Genomic DNA, 15,868 nt, shown 5'->3' on the forward strand with positions numbered 1-15,868 from the left:
AGATCACTTGGCATGGTTTAACAATGCTTGGATTTCGATGAAAAGAAATTATATGTGCCTTTCAATTGTAAATTGTTCTGGGACTTTTTAAATGTAAAAGACCAGGCAACAAGGTTTCCAAATATTGCCTGCAGTCTTTGTCTTCAACATCTTCTGGTAAAATAAAGATGCACAAGTTATATTGTCTATTACGATTTCGTAAGTCGAGTAATAGAGTGTTCATAGGTCCAATTTTTGCAGTAATAGGCATCATAGTATCAGCTTTTGCTAAATTTTTATTGCATTGTCAGAAACTTTAATTAAGAGACTAGCAATGTCTTTGCATATATTTTTAATTTCTGATGCAATATTATCTGTATCAGAGGGTACTGTTTGTAATTCCTTCAAGTATATGTTTGTTTACGTTTGTTATTTATAATATGCACATTCGTCCCTTCCGTTTTAATATATATTCTGTATGCATCACAAAATGAAGTTGTGTATTTAAAATGAAGGAAATAAAAAGTTACACAAGAAAGTCACAGCGATAGTTGACTGTGCAGCAGCTAAGAGCAGCACTGGGAGTGGTTTAGGCCTCACCTGCACCATTTCATGAGTAGGGCTACGTCCTCCTCACAAGAACCTACAGTAATACTTCACCAGAAAGTTCGGTGGAATGCTCAAGAAGAAGAATGCCTTCAAAACTGCACGCAGAGTTTCAAAACTGGCCTCAGCAGGAAGCGCTGGCAACAGGGAATCACTCTATCAAATAGAGGTAAACCTAGCCAGGAACATATAAAATTATAGTTGACTACCTCGAGCGTCATGGGAGATTATTAGGAGGAGCCCATCTTTTTCATGCACTCGCACGACCACAGTTTTTGCAGTTTAAGAATTCCATAATGTTAAACACTAACTGTAGGAAAACGAAAAAGGCACATCCCCATAGGGAATGCAATAGCATAACTTCAAAGTGTGGCAAATATCCTTTTCACCAAAACAATTGTCACATATGTAGCTTTAGAAGTGGATGCCTTAGCACCTCACCGCTGCTACATCAAATGAATCATGTGTTCTCTCCACCACGTTGTTGGGTGACGCAGTCTATAGATTGTAATTGTGCAATCTTAATTGTCAACGGCCCCTTCTACTTGGGCATTCAAGTGTTGGCTTAGAGTCATCTGCAACATGTTGAAGTCCCTTGCTATTTTTGACAACGTCTGCATCAAATAGAATGGTGAAGACTGCACATAAGTGTCCGCCCCGAAGATAACCTCATTTGTTTATACGTATGATGTCCAAACGTCATCAACACACATACTTACTTTTTTCTTTGTGTGTAAATAAAGACTTGGAACCGCTTCATGCATTTAAGGTTGACTGTTTTCCACATATAGAAATACATTTATGCGCGCTATTTTTTATACTTAACATAATTGAGCACTAAAGTCACCTTTACACTATATAGTTTGCACGGTTATGACGCCATTTTGCCTCAGTTTAGCATACTGTCTGCTCTTTTTTTATTATGTCTTTTTGTTTGTTACCTATTACCCAGGTTATTGATGGGTTAGTGGGTTGACCTTTTATGGGATTCTTTACACTATGGGGAATGGCACGGAGTGCAGGACATAGTAAAAAACCTTCCTACACATCCAGGACCCTGAAGGCCATGCCCTGAGGCCATGAGGTTGGAGTACTGTGAGAACACATAGTTACTGTCAAAGGTACAGCAAGCTTTTCCGTTTTCATATGTCTAAATAAACATGCAAGTCAATACATGAACTGTGGTATGTACATATATCAGATTGTAAATGTTTTCTTCCGTTATAGAGATTTCAGTAAGTTTCTGGGCTTAACTTTCACTTGTACTAGTGCCATTTATTGTGAGCTGACTTACCAGAGCTACTTCATTAATGAGTGAATAGAATATGGTTTCTTTGTTTACTTGCTTACTGTTCTACCATTATTGTTAAATTGGTAGTTATGCCTCCTGTTGATACCAGACTGGTTTGTTTTTACACAAGTCTTTATTTTGCTACAAATTTAAAATGAGGCACACTTTAGAAATGCAAACAACAAGAACAGGGTAAGAGCATATGCCCATTCTGGTTTTTCCTTCCTACCAATAGTTGGTGTAGGAAGTTGGCTCTGTATGTACTATTTCAAAGTAAGAAATAGCATGCACCGAGTCCAAGGGTTCCCCTTATAGGTAAGATAGTGGCAAAAAGAGATAATTCTAATGCTCTATTTTGTGGTAGTGTGGTCGAGCTGTAGGCTTATCGGAGGGTAGTGTTAAGCATTTGTTGCACACACACAGGCAATAAATGAGGAACACACACTCAAAGACAATTCCAGACCAATACGTTTTTATATAGACAAATATCTTTTCTTAGCTTATTTTAAGAGCCACAGGTTCAAGATTTACAATCAATACTTTAAATGAAAGGTACTTCACTCAGGTATCATAGGAACTTTAAATCAGCAAAATAGCATGTACAATTTTGGCAATAAGCTATTTTAAAACTAGACAGTGCAATTTTCAACAGTTCCTGGGGGAGGTAAGTATTTGTTAGTTTTGCAGGTAAGTAAACCACCTACAGGGTTCAAAGTTGGGTCCAAGGTAGCCCACCGTTGGGGGTTCAGGGCAACCCCAAAGTTACCACACCAGCAGCTCAGGGCCGGTCAAGTGCAGAGGTCAAAGTGGTGCCCAAAACGCATAGGCTTCAATGGAGAAGGGGGTGCCCCGGTTCCAGTCTGCCAGCAGGCAGGTACCCGTGTCTTCGGAGGGCAGACCAGGGGGGTTTTGTAGGGCACCGGGGGGAACACAAGTCAGCACAAAAAGTACACCCTCAGCGGCACGGGGGTGGCAGAGTGCAAACAGGCATCAGGTTTGCAATGGAGTTCAATGGGAGACCCAGGCGAGTAGGGGGGGCTCCTCGGGGTAGCCACCACCTGGGCAAGGGAGAGGGCCACCTGGGGGTCGCTTCTGCACTGGAGGTCGGATCCTTCAGGTCCTGGGGGCTGCGGGTGTAGTGTCTTTACCAGGCATCGGGTTCTTAGAAGCAGGCAGTCGCGGTCAGGGGGAGCCTCTGGATTCCCTCTGCAGGCATCGCTGGAGGGCCTCAGGGGGGTCACCTCTGGCTACTCACAGGGTCGCAGTCACCGGGGAGTCCTCCCTCTAGTGTTGTTTCTCCGCAGGTCGAGCCGGGGGCATCGGGTGCAGAGTGCAAAGTCTCACGCTTCCGGCGGGAAACGTGGAGTCCTTTTAAAGTTGTTTCTTTGTTGCAAAGTTGTTTCTTCTTTGGAGCAGAGCCGCTGTCCTCGGGGGTTCTTGGTCCTTTTAGATGCAGGGTATTTCTCTGAGGCTTCAGAGGTCGCTGGACCCTGGGGAACGCGTCTCTGTTGCAGTTTTTCTCGAAGTGGGGAGACAGGCCGGTAGGGCTGGGGCCAAAGCAGTTGGCGTCTCCGTCTTCTCTGCAGTCAGGTCAGCAGTCCTTCTTCGGCTTAGGTTGCAGGAATCTATCTTGCTTGGTTCTGGGGAGCCCCTAATTACTGAATTTAGGGGTGTGTTTAGATCTGGGAGGGCAGTAGCCAATGGCTACTGTCCTTGAGGGTGGCTACACCCTCTTTGTGCCTCCTCCCTAAGGGGAGGGGGGGCACATCCCTAATCCTATTGGGGGAATCCTCCATCTGCAAGATGGAAGATTTCTAAAAGTCAGAGTCCCCTCAGCTCAGGACACCTTAGGGGTTGTCCTGACTGGCCAGTGACTCCTCCTTGTTTTTCTCATTATCTCCTCCGGCCTTGCCGCCAAAAGTGGGGCAGTGGCCAGAGGGGGCGGGCATGTCCACTAGCTGGAGTGCCCTGGGGCGCTGTAACAAATGGGGTTTGCCCTTGAGGCTCACCGCTAGGTGTTACAGTTCCTGCAGGGGGAGGTGAGAAGCACCTCCAGCCAGTACAGGCTTTGTTACTAGCCACAGAGTGACAAAGGCACTCTCCCCATGTGGCCAGCAACATGTCTGGTGTGTGGCAGGCTGGCAAAACTAGTCAGCTGCACTGGAAGTCGGTTATGTTATCAGGGGGCATCTCTAAGATGCCCTCTGGGGTGTATTTCACAATAAAATGTACACTGGCACCAGTGTGCATTAATTGTGCTGAGAAGTTTGATACCAAACTTCCCAGTTTTCAGTGTAGCCATTATGGTGCTGTGGAGTTCGTGTTTGACAGACTCCCAGACCATATACTCTTATGGCTACCCTGCACTTACAATATCTAAGGTTTTGCTTTGACACTGTAGGGGCATAGTGCTCATGCACCTATGCCCTCACCTATGGTATGGTGCACCCTGCCTTAGGGCTGTAAGGCCTGCTAGAGGGGTGACTTATCTCTGCCATAGGCAGTGTGAGGTTGGCATGGCACCCTGAGGGGAGTGCCATGTCGACTTAGTCCTTTTCTCCCCACCAGCACACACAAGCTGACAAGCAGTGTGTCTGTGCTGAGTGAGGGGTCCCCAGGGTGGCATAAGACATGCTGCAGCCCTTAGAGACCTTCCCTGGCATCAGGGCCCTTGGTACCAGGGGTACCAGTTACAAGGGACTTACCTGGATGCCAGGGTGTGCCAATTGTGGAAACAAAGGTACAGTTTTAGGGAAAGAACACTGGTGCTGGGGCCTGGTTAGCAGGCCTCAACACACTTTCAAATCATAACTTGGCATCAGCAAAGGCAAAAAATCAGGGGGTAACCATGCCAAGGAGGCATTTCCTTACAGTGGGGAATTCTAATAAACTATTCTTATAGTTGCATTTCTTACAATTAAGGTAGGCCCAGGGCTCAAGATACTAAAAAACATTTTGGGGTACTTCAGTCAAAGGATAAGTAGATGGAATTGTTACCAATAGAGTCAGTAAAATCTGGTTGACAGCACTGTAGATCTGTTTTTGTCCAACATACCAAGACTATACAATATCAACTATGACTTAGGCAAAAGCATTCGATTTGTGATACACTCACCCCTTTGACGTCTTTTAAATCTCCCTTCACCAAGGAGTCCAAGAAGAAATTAATGTTGTGATACATGCTCTGTAACTGAAACAGAAAATTTATGTTAAAGCTTGAACACTGTATTTGCTAGTTTCCAAACCCCTCATCTCCCACCCAAGTTGTATCCAAATTAAGGCAGACTAGAAGGAAGACAATTTCTGAGTACGTATACGCAATGATAAGAAACTAAATGTATGACCTTCCTCACAATCAACCCCACCCAAAACTCTTTCAGGAATATGCCTCACATCCACAGTTTATTTTTTCGCTACTTTTCTAAAGTTTAAACATTTGTAAATTGTAAAAACAATGGGAAGCCCTTGCCATTGTCTTGAACCAGACAGCTGTACATAAGTGAGTAGCTAGCTATCTGGAAAAGATTCATAAACTACACAAAGCTACGTAACAGAAAGCAAAATCACATTTTTAAGCACTAGAACAATGGGCAAACAATAAATTCCAAACCCTAACTATCAGTGACAATGCTCCAAAGTCTTGCCAAGGTATAGCCTTAGCACCGTTTTTTTTTGTGTGCTGTTTTGCAATTTTTTACAAAAATGAAAACAGTCCTGCTGTCTAAACATGAAACGCTTGCAAAAAAAAAAAAAAAAAGTAAAAATGTTTATATTGCAGAAGGCAGCCCTTTCATATTGATATGTTGTAAAGTGTGTCACTGTTCTCGCAATGGTAAAACAATGAGGCAGGGGAAATTACCACTCCAAAATTGACCATCTTGGAATGGTGTAATGCATAGTACATTGTTGTTTTCCGATTCCAAGATGGCTGACAGATTGCTTCTAAAGATGGAAGCCACCTTGAAATGGGTAAACAATGTTACTCTATAAACAATCTCATTAGAAGATCATCACCTATTTCATAAGCAGTGACCATATGGGATGGGGCATACTGCATGTGAAGAAGACAGCAAACAAGTAGCAGTAGTTAGGGGTGGTGCAGATGTGCCAAAAAATAAAAAATAAAAAATAAAAGGAGAAAGGGAGAGGCGAAATTAAAGGACTGAAAGAAAGTAGGTAAAGGGCACAAAGCCCAGACATTGAACTGAAGTGCACTTATTTTCAGGCAGATGTGCACATGAGAAGACAAAACACCACCAGTCACAGGGCAGTAGAGTGAATGGCTGAAGTGGGCTGACCCATTGCCCTATGACTTTGCTGTTGTGGGATGAAGCAGAACGTGATTGGCACAGCAGACCAAAGGCAAACAGGGCTGACACAAAGTCCCTCGGTGTATGTGTAAGTCAGTATGTATTATAATATGTTTTTTTATAGAATTACAATACCGCTGCAGACCTCAAAACATCAGATAAGACTTAACAATGACTACAGCTACATCGGTATTTTCATATTACAATTTTAGTAAAAGCTTATCTTGATACCTATTCCGAGCATGAATGTGTGATTAAGTGATTCCCTTGAAGAGGTTCTTGATTTAGGTGGATGAACCACTAAAATTCCACTAACAATAACCAATCAAGATCATCATTGCGTCCCTAGAATTGATAGACTGCCCTATTGGACAAAGAGAGAAAGTGCAGAGCCACCAGGCTATGTAATCAATCACATGGTGGAGCTAACTGTTGCACAGTACTGTCCTCAGCCAACTGAGAACAGCAAGGCATGTTTGTGAAGACTTGCATATGTAAATGAAAACTAATGAGATGGAGTGCATTGGTTGAATTGAAACCTTGTGAATGCCCACCCACCTAGACTCTGCAAACCCAAAGCTTGGTTACTTGAAACACACTGGCACACTCTAATCACAGGAAAAACGATATTATCTTGAACTTACCCCTCTCACATTCATGTAGATTTGATGTCAGCTGAACACCTAGAAATTAAACACCATCTAACTATAATCTGAAGAGATCTTGGTCTGCAACGTTGATGCAAGCGATTAGTCATCCACTAGGAATAGGCATTATTTGTGTGAGATTGATTTGTTGCCCTGCTATATCTTGGGGCTATCCAGCTGAACACAGAGGATCCTCCTCCCTCCTCTAATATTAGAAGCAATTGTTTTTGTGAGTTTCAGCAGAGCATTACCTGCAAAGGCAGTGATTTGTATGTCACCTACCGAAAGTGACCCCTTTGATTTGCACATGCTCCATGTATTTTGCAGCAGGGGTTCTAGGTACAAAACAACAGGGATGATTGAGAACACCTTTGGCCAGTGTCATATTATGGATTATAGGGTCCCTGGGCAAGAAATATTTTGGAATCCCCTTTTTGGAATAACTGAATTTTATTGCCCATTTTCTGCTAACTTAAGTCATAGTACCGAAAAAATCGAATTATACATTAAAAGTGTAGATACAAAAATATGAATAAGTGAACTACAGAGAAATCTCACGTTCCCAAAGGACCTTAAAGAAATGGGAGTCATGGGTAACTGTCAATGTGTTAAAAGTGTCTGCCTTCGATGAGTAGTCTTGTAGTTGTAGTGCTCCCTGAAAGCCTCCTGTTTATTTGTACCCTGATCCAGGGTGAATCATATAACTCCTCAGCCAATCCATAAATTGATCTCCATTCCCGAACGTGTTAGCGCATCTTTCATCATTCATCAGTTCACCCTGTCAAACCCTATTTCTCCATCTGACACATTTTTGAAGTAATCCTATTACAAAATGTGAGGCATTATAGAGCACATAAATTGCATTTTCTTGGTGAAAGATTTAGTCAACCCTGTAGCAGAATTTGGTCTTCATCTACCGCATAATTGCAAGGGTCTTGATGATTACATACTTGTCTGGTATCAAAAGCAATTGTCAATTGCTTATAAAATGTTAAAGTAAAGTCGTCTGGTCCCGCATTGCCTAGCTTCAGTCATTTCATTGCTTTGCTTTGGTTTGGTTTTAGGACTAGCCAAAAAGCTCAGTTTCAGAGGCTGGTAGTTTAGGGAGGGCCACAGTCTCTAGGTAGGTGGATTTAGCAGTAGAGTCAGTATAGGATATTGGGTACAGTGTCTGATAGCATGTGAGGAAGGCTTGAATCCTGCCATCCTCTCTTGTTCGCAAATTCCCCTTTTCAACCCTAATCTCCTGAAATAGCAACATACCTGGGCATAGTACAATTTGTTTGCTGGAAGAGTGCCCACTTTATTGCCCCTTTATGAAATTGGGCACCTATTGATGTAGCTGACTCATCATTTTCATCATTGTCTCCCTACTGATGTCATTTTTACTTCATATTTTCCTAGATGGATTGATCTCTTGTTTGTTTTCAAGCTCAGTGACTTCACTAGTCACTTTTCTCAGCATTATTTGTCTTACCCGCTTGAGTCTGTGAACGCAGATTTTTTTTTTTACTAATAAATATTCATGTATTCTGAATGTTGAATTTGCATAGAAAATGAATATAGAAAATAACGCACAACTTGGAAAATGTTCCTACTTAAGTGTCCGTCCGTAAGCACAAAGTGTCCTTATTAATTGCTTATTTATATGAAAGGACATGCTCATGTTTAGATTAATGTAGTAGTATGTTATATTAATGATTATGTATTATGTACTTGCTTTATTCATTGTAGGCCTTAAGTTAGCAAGGTTTTGGGCCTAGTTGCACAGCCCCATGTTAAGTTGCACTGCTTAAATAAATCACATAAAATGGCTGTTTAGAGAAATGAATACTTGCATTGTTCCCCTGCGCTGACCAAACACTAGTAGTTGTTTTTCTTTTCCCGTGAGAACTGCTTGCTAGAATATGCTGTATTAGCTAGTCACATTGTAGATTTTACTGTGTGTGAAAGTGATGCTCCAAGGAGCTAACAGTGGTTGCACTGACTGAAGGACAGAGAGATACAAAATTGTTACTGGACAACTCCGACAACGGGAACAGGAGAAGAGGAGCCAATCATCGTCAGGTGGAAGACAATTTAGTTATATCTTAGATTTTAAATTCTACTTTCATTGGACTAAATGTAAATGCATCATTCTTTGACCAATGCCAAAGTGGAAAGTGTTCTCGATGGTTTTAACTTACCCCGACTGCACTAAGAAGAGAGAGGCTTTTTCCCCACTTTGATTTCCATCTGAGAGCAGCTGGTTTATTCTGTCTGAGGAGCTGAACAGTTCCTGAGGATTTTAATCCTATCTTTAACTTTATTGCTTAGACCTTGATGCTGAATGCTGATCCTTAGACTATGCTTTACAAATGGTTAGGATAGTTAGAGTCCCCTGTTCTGAACCATTCCCTTTCATGGTCCGATGCTGATGCTGACCGAACAGCTGTCCAATTGACGAAGACAGTTGCAGCTTGCTGATTCATACCAAGGAGAGGTACTAACCAAATGTTATTGTTTGATGTAATATGTCTTTTGTTCCTAGGTACCAACTGCTAATTTTGATAGAGCCATAGTTAGATGTTTTCCAAATTTGTGCTGACTAAATTGTTTTGCATAAAGCCCAAACATGCCATTCTAATCAGAAGGTTAGCTAGGAGACTCACAGAAAATGTTTGCTAATTATTAACAGTTGATCTAGTTTCTTTTGCTGAATCTAAATGTATGCCATTTCTATTGTGCAGTTATTCTTGCTATTGAGTTGTACTGTGATCCTAGAATGCATAACCATCCATGCTTTGATTAAATTGAGATTCTTTAGGAGATTTGGTCAACTGTTGTTGTTTCTGTATGTGTATCACTTGATATTGAGATTAAGTTACATGATATTATCATTGTTAGAGGGAAATAAACATTTGAACTTTTACATAAAAAGGTGGTTATTCATAGCCAAAGGGGTCATGGTGTGTGGAATTACTGACTCCAAAGATTTTTGATTTTATTGATTGATATTGTTATTGATGGGTGTTGAATTTGAGTCTTATGGTGGGATTTACTCTAAGCGCAGTCAAAAGGTCCATTGAACCTCTACCGCGTCCCCTAATAAATTAATGATAAGAAATCAAATAAGGTCAGACGTGCTATCCATCTCCCAGGTTACTGTATAAATTCACCTCTGATTACTGCCTTTGAGTGTTACAGACTCTCCCTCTCCTTGTTTCACCTGCGTTATTTGGGTTGAAGTACTCCCTGCTTTTGTCGCTAATCTCGTGGCGAACAACTGGATTTTTTAACAAAGAGTTGTTTAAACTCCACCTTCCCACATGAGAGATAGGCTCTCAGGATTGCTAAACCATGATCCTCATGACTGGACCACAGTTGGACAGAGTCTCTGGGCTCTGGATAACTTCCTTCAACCGAAGCAGCAAACACTGAACAAGAAGGAAGCAGTCTACATGTGCGTAAATTTGATGTGTGGCTGAGTAATGACAGTAGTTGAGTAACAATCGGTGACAGGGCTGCCATGTATCTACCAAACCTGGGTGTTCGCTTCTCCTGAGAGTTTAGGTGCCCTCCAAGACTCTGCTGTGAGCTATCCAGAGTAGTGCACATTACCAAGTTGATGTCTCCTCTGTGTACTGGATTTCATGTACAGTTTATCACAAGAATCCTTCCTTTCACAATGTAGGATGGTATATTTGCTGCTAAGGTGAATGTTTTTTCTTCCTATGCACCATCCACCACCATGCACCTTACTACTTTATCTGGTTTCATGCTTTGTTCTACATATTTAGGTCTGAATCTTAAAATAGTGGCCAACCATGCTATATTTTTTTTTTTTGCTGCGGCATGGTATTGTGTATATCAATGTTGTGAACAAAGTTTAAGTTGATCTATTCAGAAGAGGTGTGTCTCTTGCAGGAAACAAATATCTGTCATTCGTGGTGGTGACGCCGTACATAAACAAATAGTACTGTCCTATCTTTTTATGTGCGGAGTCTATGCCACGAGTACATAGACTCCCACAGTCGTATAGCTATTAGGTGTAAAATTAACTTGTGTATAGGAATAGATTGTATATAAGAATAGATTGTAAAGTGCATAAGAGTAATGTGATTCGGGCCCTTAAACTTTGGGTCATAATATTGAGGCTCCTAACATTATATGTGACAGCAGTTAGTTTCACTGTGTTATGTACAATCTATGCATGGGTAGGGTAGTGCTGTGTGGTCGGGTCTCACTGTGCAGACAGTACTAATCAGTTCTTAGTTACTCCAGCGTTCTCTTCTGGCCTCTCCAAACTTCTATATACAATCATTTCTAAACCACATAGAATTCAAATGAAAACCTTAATTAATTTCCACAGGCTCACCATATGGGTTTCAATTTGTGCTAGGTTTCTCCTGCTTTTTCTCTAATTACAGTAGATAGTCACCTTTTTTGGTTTATCAGACCAGCTCCCATGTTTGAGTAGTGGTAGTGATGTTGGAGAGGAGGCATATATGTGCGTGTTTTGGCATTTTGCGAAAGAATGCAGCTTGAGGTGGGTGTGTACTTAAGTGCTGAAATCCATTTCACCGGCCTCTTTAGAGTGCTCCTGCATGACCTGCTCCATATCACCTCCCTTTCTTTTCAATCGGTAATTAATGGGAGGCTTCTAAAAATTATTCATTATCACCCCAGGGCATCTATCATCAAAAAAGGCCTTCCCGATCAAGTAAGCACCATCACATCCCCCCGTCAACAAATCAATACTTCCCTGGAACTAGGCACATGTAACCCTGTCTTCCGTCAGAGTTAAAACTGAGACGCATCATGCACTTTAGAGGTAGGCTCTCCTGCACAACCCCATTAATGTGGGCTATTGAGCCCTCATTTTCAGGATATTGCAAGAGTACTTGTGCGATATGTCGTTTCTTCTCACCAGAAAAACAGAAATAGGAATGTGTTTTCTTACTTCTGGTAACCCACCCTTTTCATAACACTTAACAGGTATATTAATAAAGAGGCTGTTGTTTTGCATTTTACTAACGATTAATGTCCAATTCAATTCCTGAATGAATCAAAGAACCATAAAAACAAAGTTAAACACATTAAAACACAGAAATTTGAAATTACACATGGGTAAATACAAACAGAGATATGGCCAAAAACTACACCTGAACAGCAACATGTATGAAAAGTCTCAGGATAAAGCACATCATTAAGATCTAAAGTGAATATCGTCCCTCAAAGAGCATAGTGCAAGACAGAATAAATAAAAGCAAAGGTAGCAAAAAACGTCCAGGCCGGCTCCGAGTTGCCGTAATGTATGCCAAGAATAAAGAACCAGCAACAGCCAGGATGCTATACAGCTCAGAAAACATCAGGTCAGCTGCAGCGACAATGTTTGTCTGCGCTGCAAGGCATACCTGAGAAAAGTAGCCACGCCTATACAAACTCCCAAAAAGGGGAGTTTCTGCAGATATAAAAGTGCTGGAGTATGTCTAAATACAGTAGCACCTGTCCTTCCACAACCACTGACAGCAAGGCTTGGGTGCGAGCGCTTCAAAGTGTGAAGGGGGTATCTAGAAACCCCAGATTCCGTTTTACACAATTTAATCACGCACACTTTGCATATCTCCCCCCCCCCCCCCGCATCCCCCCCAGGCACATTAAAAGCATGTTCCCTGCATCCACACCCGAGAGTCTGAGGTGCAAGTTGGTAGAAGCTAGTTTTTACCACATGGTATGGGCTGGCTGCCGCAGACATGGATGGAGTTAACCATTGCGGCTGAACTGGCAAAAAATGCCTTAGCGCCCACCTCGAGTCCTGCTCCTGGGCATGTATGCCAAAGCCAAGGGGTCAAACACTTACATAGGTTTCTAGACCTTTCATACATTTCAAAAGGCAAATTGCTAAGTGGAAGGCACGCTTGGTTCTGGACATTCAGAAATGGCTGCTTATGCTGTTGCCTTGGGCCCGCATGGAGGCTAATGTGATACACTTGCTGCGCGATAGGGGTCTGAGCAGTACTGGGATACCTACATTGTAAATATTGAGGCCAAGAATGATACCCGTCCACCCTGAAGGGACCACCCCAAGATTGCCATGGGCCTATTCCCTTGTTGACAATATGGTTACTCCTTTATTGCACTCCTCTTCTACACGGTGGTCCTCATGTTCCTTTATGTCTGCAAGTAGCTGTATGGCATTCACATCAGCGCCAACTACCGATAGCCCTAAAGCTGGGCCTGTGGTGTTCACTGGTATTGTTGCCTGACTCACTGCTTGTTCATTGCTTCTTCATGGCGCATCGCGGACCCCACACAGTTTTATTTTTCCAGCGGTCCTCAATGCCCTCATAACTACACAACTGTTCCTTCGTTGCATATTCTTTGCTTCAGTCTGGCTGTCACTGCTTATGTGGTACTGACGTGATGCAATATGTAGGTGCACAATATGCTTCAGATTGTGCCTTGTATGCTTTCATGCTGTCACCGCTGTTAACAATAAACAATAAAAATAAGTTACAAAAATAAAGAAGCACCTTTGAGGAGGGGAATTAAAAACCTTCTGGTGTAGCAGGGACAGTACCTACAGAAAAACACAAAATGTGCCAAAGTCTGTAGAGAGTGCTCCTTGCAAGGGCACACCAAAATCAGTGTGGGGTCAAACTGGCCCAAAGGAAATGAGAACTGGCCTCTTATCTGGCCAAACCTAAATCTGGTCAGTAGTACCCTATCCCAAGTTTTGGGCACCATCTACAGATAGCGTTCCAGGCCTAAGGTGGTTTGAAGCAGCTGATACTCCCTATTAGCGGGCTTCTTCAGCTCCAACAGTTCTCTTTCACCCCTTCTGAGATCCCTAAAGCTGGATTTGATCTACTTTTGGCCCTTAAGCAGATACTTGCAGCAAAGGAAAAAAGTCAGGTATCCCTGGCATACCTTAGCCAAGGGATATAAAGGCCTATGTCACAGTAAAGGCAGTCCAGAACAATCTCCCTGTTCAGGGAAGCTTCTGGATCTTGCCATATGGAGCACCATAACAGTAGCAGGGCCAGAAGGATGTTGTCGGCTACACATGGAAGCCCTAGTTCTTAATGCACAGCATATATTGATGACCTTGGTAAACACCAAGGATGAGGCTACTGCAGGGATTTAGCTGCTTTATAACCCCTCAAGCCAGAACCATAAGTTAAAATGGGGAGGCACGTTCTCTTATAAATTTGAACCATAAGGGCTATAAGTTTTGCTGCAAATCTTGGAGGCCAGAATACAAAGAAAGTCAACCTAATTGCAGAACTTACGCCTCCTCTGTTTCATTAAAGGGCTCCAGGACCCCTACGAGTGAAAATGACCCCCCATGTAGAATTTGTGTGTTCTAGCAAAAGATGTTCCCTGTAGTACGAGATTTTGTAGCTTTGTTTTTTTGGACCCACAGGCCAGGACAAAAGTTTTAGCCAAAGTAATAACCAAACCTAGGCCGTTCATCAAGATCACAAAAATATCTAAAAATAACTGAAGGCTATTAGGTGTTCTAGCCAATAAAACAGCATCATCCACATAAAGTATAATGGGGTTACTTCCCCCATTGATAGTTGGCACAGCCTTCCCTTTGCTGACCAGTGTTGAATTCAAGTCATTAATATACCAAAGGAACAGAACTGCCACTTACACACAATCTTGTTGGATCCCTTGGCCTAGGCTAAAAGGCTCAGTACACTCACCATTCAGCCGAAATCGGACAGGGGCAATTAAATCCATATGGAGGACATATAAAAAAGACACCGAGCTGGGACCCATTGGATTGTAAAACTTCCCAAAGTTTGGACCGACCACACTATCAAAAGTGCAGACCAGATCCATGAAGACAAGATAGACTCGGCAGTTTTCTGCTACAGTGTACTTGTTGGTTAACAAACGTAAATTGAGGCATGGGAGATGTCACTCTTTCATGCAATATTTGCATAGTTGGTAATAACGAAAGCCCAGATCCACCTCCAATTGTAGAGGTCCATAAGGGCTCCATCAGAACCCACAGCTTTATGCATAGGGCTTCGCTTAATGGCCTCCACTACTTCATCCTCAGAGAATTAAATACTCAGTGGAAAAATAGATAGATTAGAATTGGGCACTTCAGTGACAGTCTATTGAGTGATACATGTGACTGAAGTGATCAACCCAGGAATCTGTGCTGATATTGCACAGCCCAAGTTAGTATCAGTTTGAACAATTTTGTTATTATTGGCAAATATTTTAGTGTGTCAAAATAAACCAGAATCTCCGTCCCTACAGGAGGTGACCAATGAAGTCCAAGCTGTCTCCCTTAGTTCAGCCTTCCTACGGCTAATAGCCATCTTATAAGATCCCCTTTTGGCTGCAACAATTGCCAAATCCCTAGGGGTTGCTTTAAGGGCACTGTACAAACATCTCTGTGCCTCTCTGCTTGGTCTTATTAAACCAGGAATGAGCAAACTTCTTAGCACCGCCTATAGGTCTCATAAGGTATGATCTGATAGTATTAGCTAAGATTAGAAATATAACCACACTACATTTAGAATTCTCAATCGGCCTAAGGCAATCAAGAAGTAAGGTCAGATGGTCGGCACAAAGCCTACGCTGAACATCGTTCAAATCACAAGATTTCCATGGAAGCCTAAGATCACTGTTCCTCTGGAGAACATGGGTGGAGTTATGCGGGGGGGCGAAGCACTGGACATGCCAGTGTAATACATAAAGAGCTATGATTGCTGAATGCATTAGGAATTACTGCCCCAACCTTAATGCATTCAAGTAGAGTATTGCTGCAAAAATATAATCAATAGTGAATTTATCAATCCCTCCAACAAAAGTAGGGATCCTTAGACTCTGCGGTGCCTCCCATGACAGCGTATAATGGAGATTATATTTGAAAAAGTAGGGAAGCAGGATTGACCCTCTACAATCACTGGGGCCCGCAGGGACTGCCGAGGAAATAAGGAACAAAGATATTAAATTCAGATCTGTCTACGTTGTTTACCTCGATGCCTAGTTTAGCATTGAAATCCTCTGCTAAAATAACATTCAAA

At 42.3% G+C, this 15,868-nt stretch overlaps 1 protein-coding gene across 1 annotated transcript in view; it reads right to left on the reverse strand.

Annotated features, from left to right (window-relative positions):
• LOC138304104 (arf-GAP with SH3 domain, ANK repeat and PH domain-containing protein 1-like) overlaps positions 1-15,868 on the reverse strand; it is a 1,221,419-nt gene that overhangs the window by 802,314 nt on the left and 403,237 nt on the right. The window contains exon 4 of the mRNA XM_069243851.1: positions 4,992-5,066. Within this exon, the coding sequence (XP_069099952.1) occupies positions 4,992-5,066 (75 nt within the window). The remainder of the gene's footprint in view (positions 1-4,991; positions 5,067-15,868) is intronic.

The sequence above is a fragment of the Pleurodeles waltl genome, chromosome 7 (genome assembly GCF_031143425.1).
Source record: "Pleurodeles waltl isolate 20211129_DDA chromosome 7, aPleWal1.hap1.20221129, whole genome shotgun sequence".
Classification (NCBI taxonomy): domain Eukaryota; kingdom Metazoa; phylum Chordata; class Amphibia; order Caudata; family Salamandridae; genus Pleurodeles; species Pleurodeles waltl.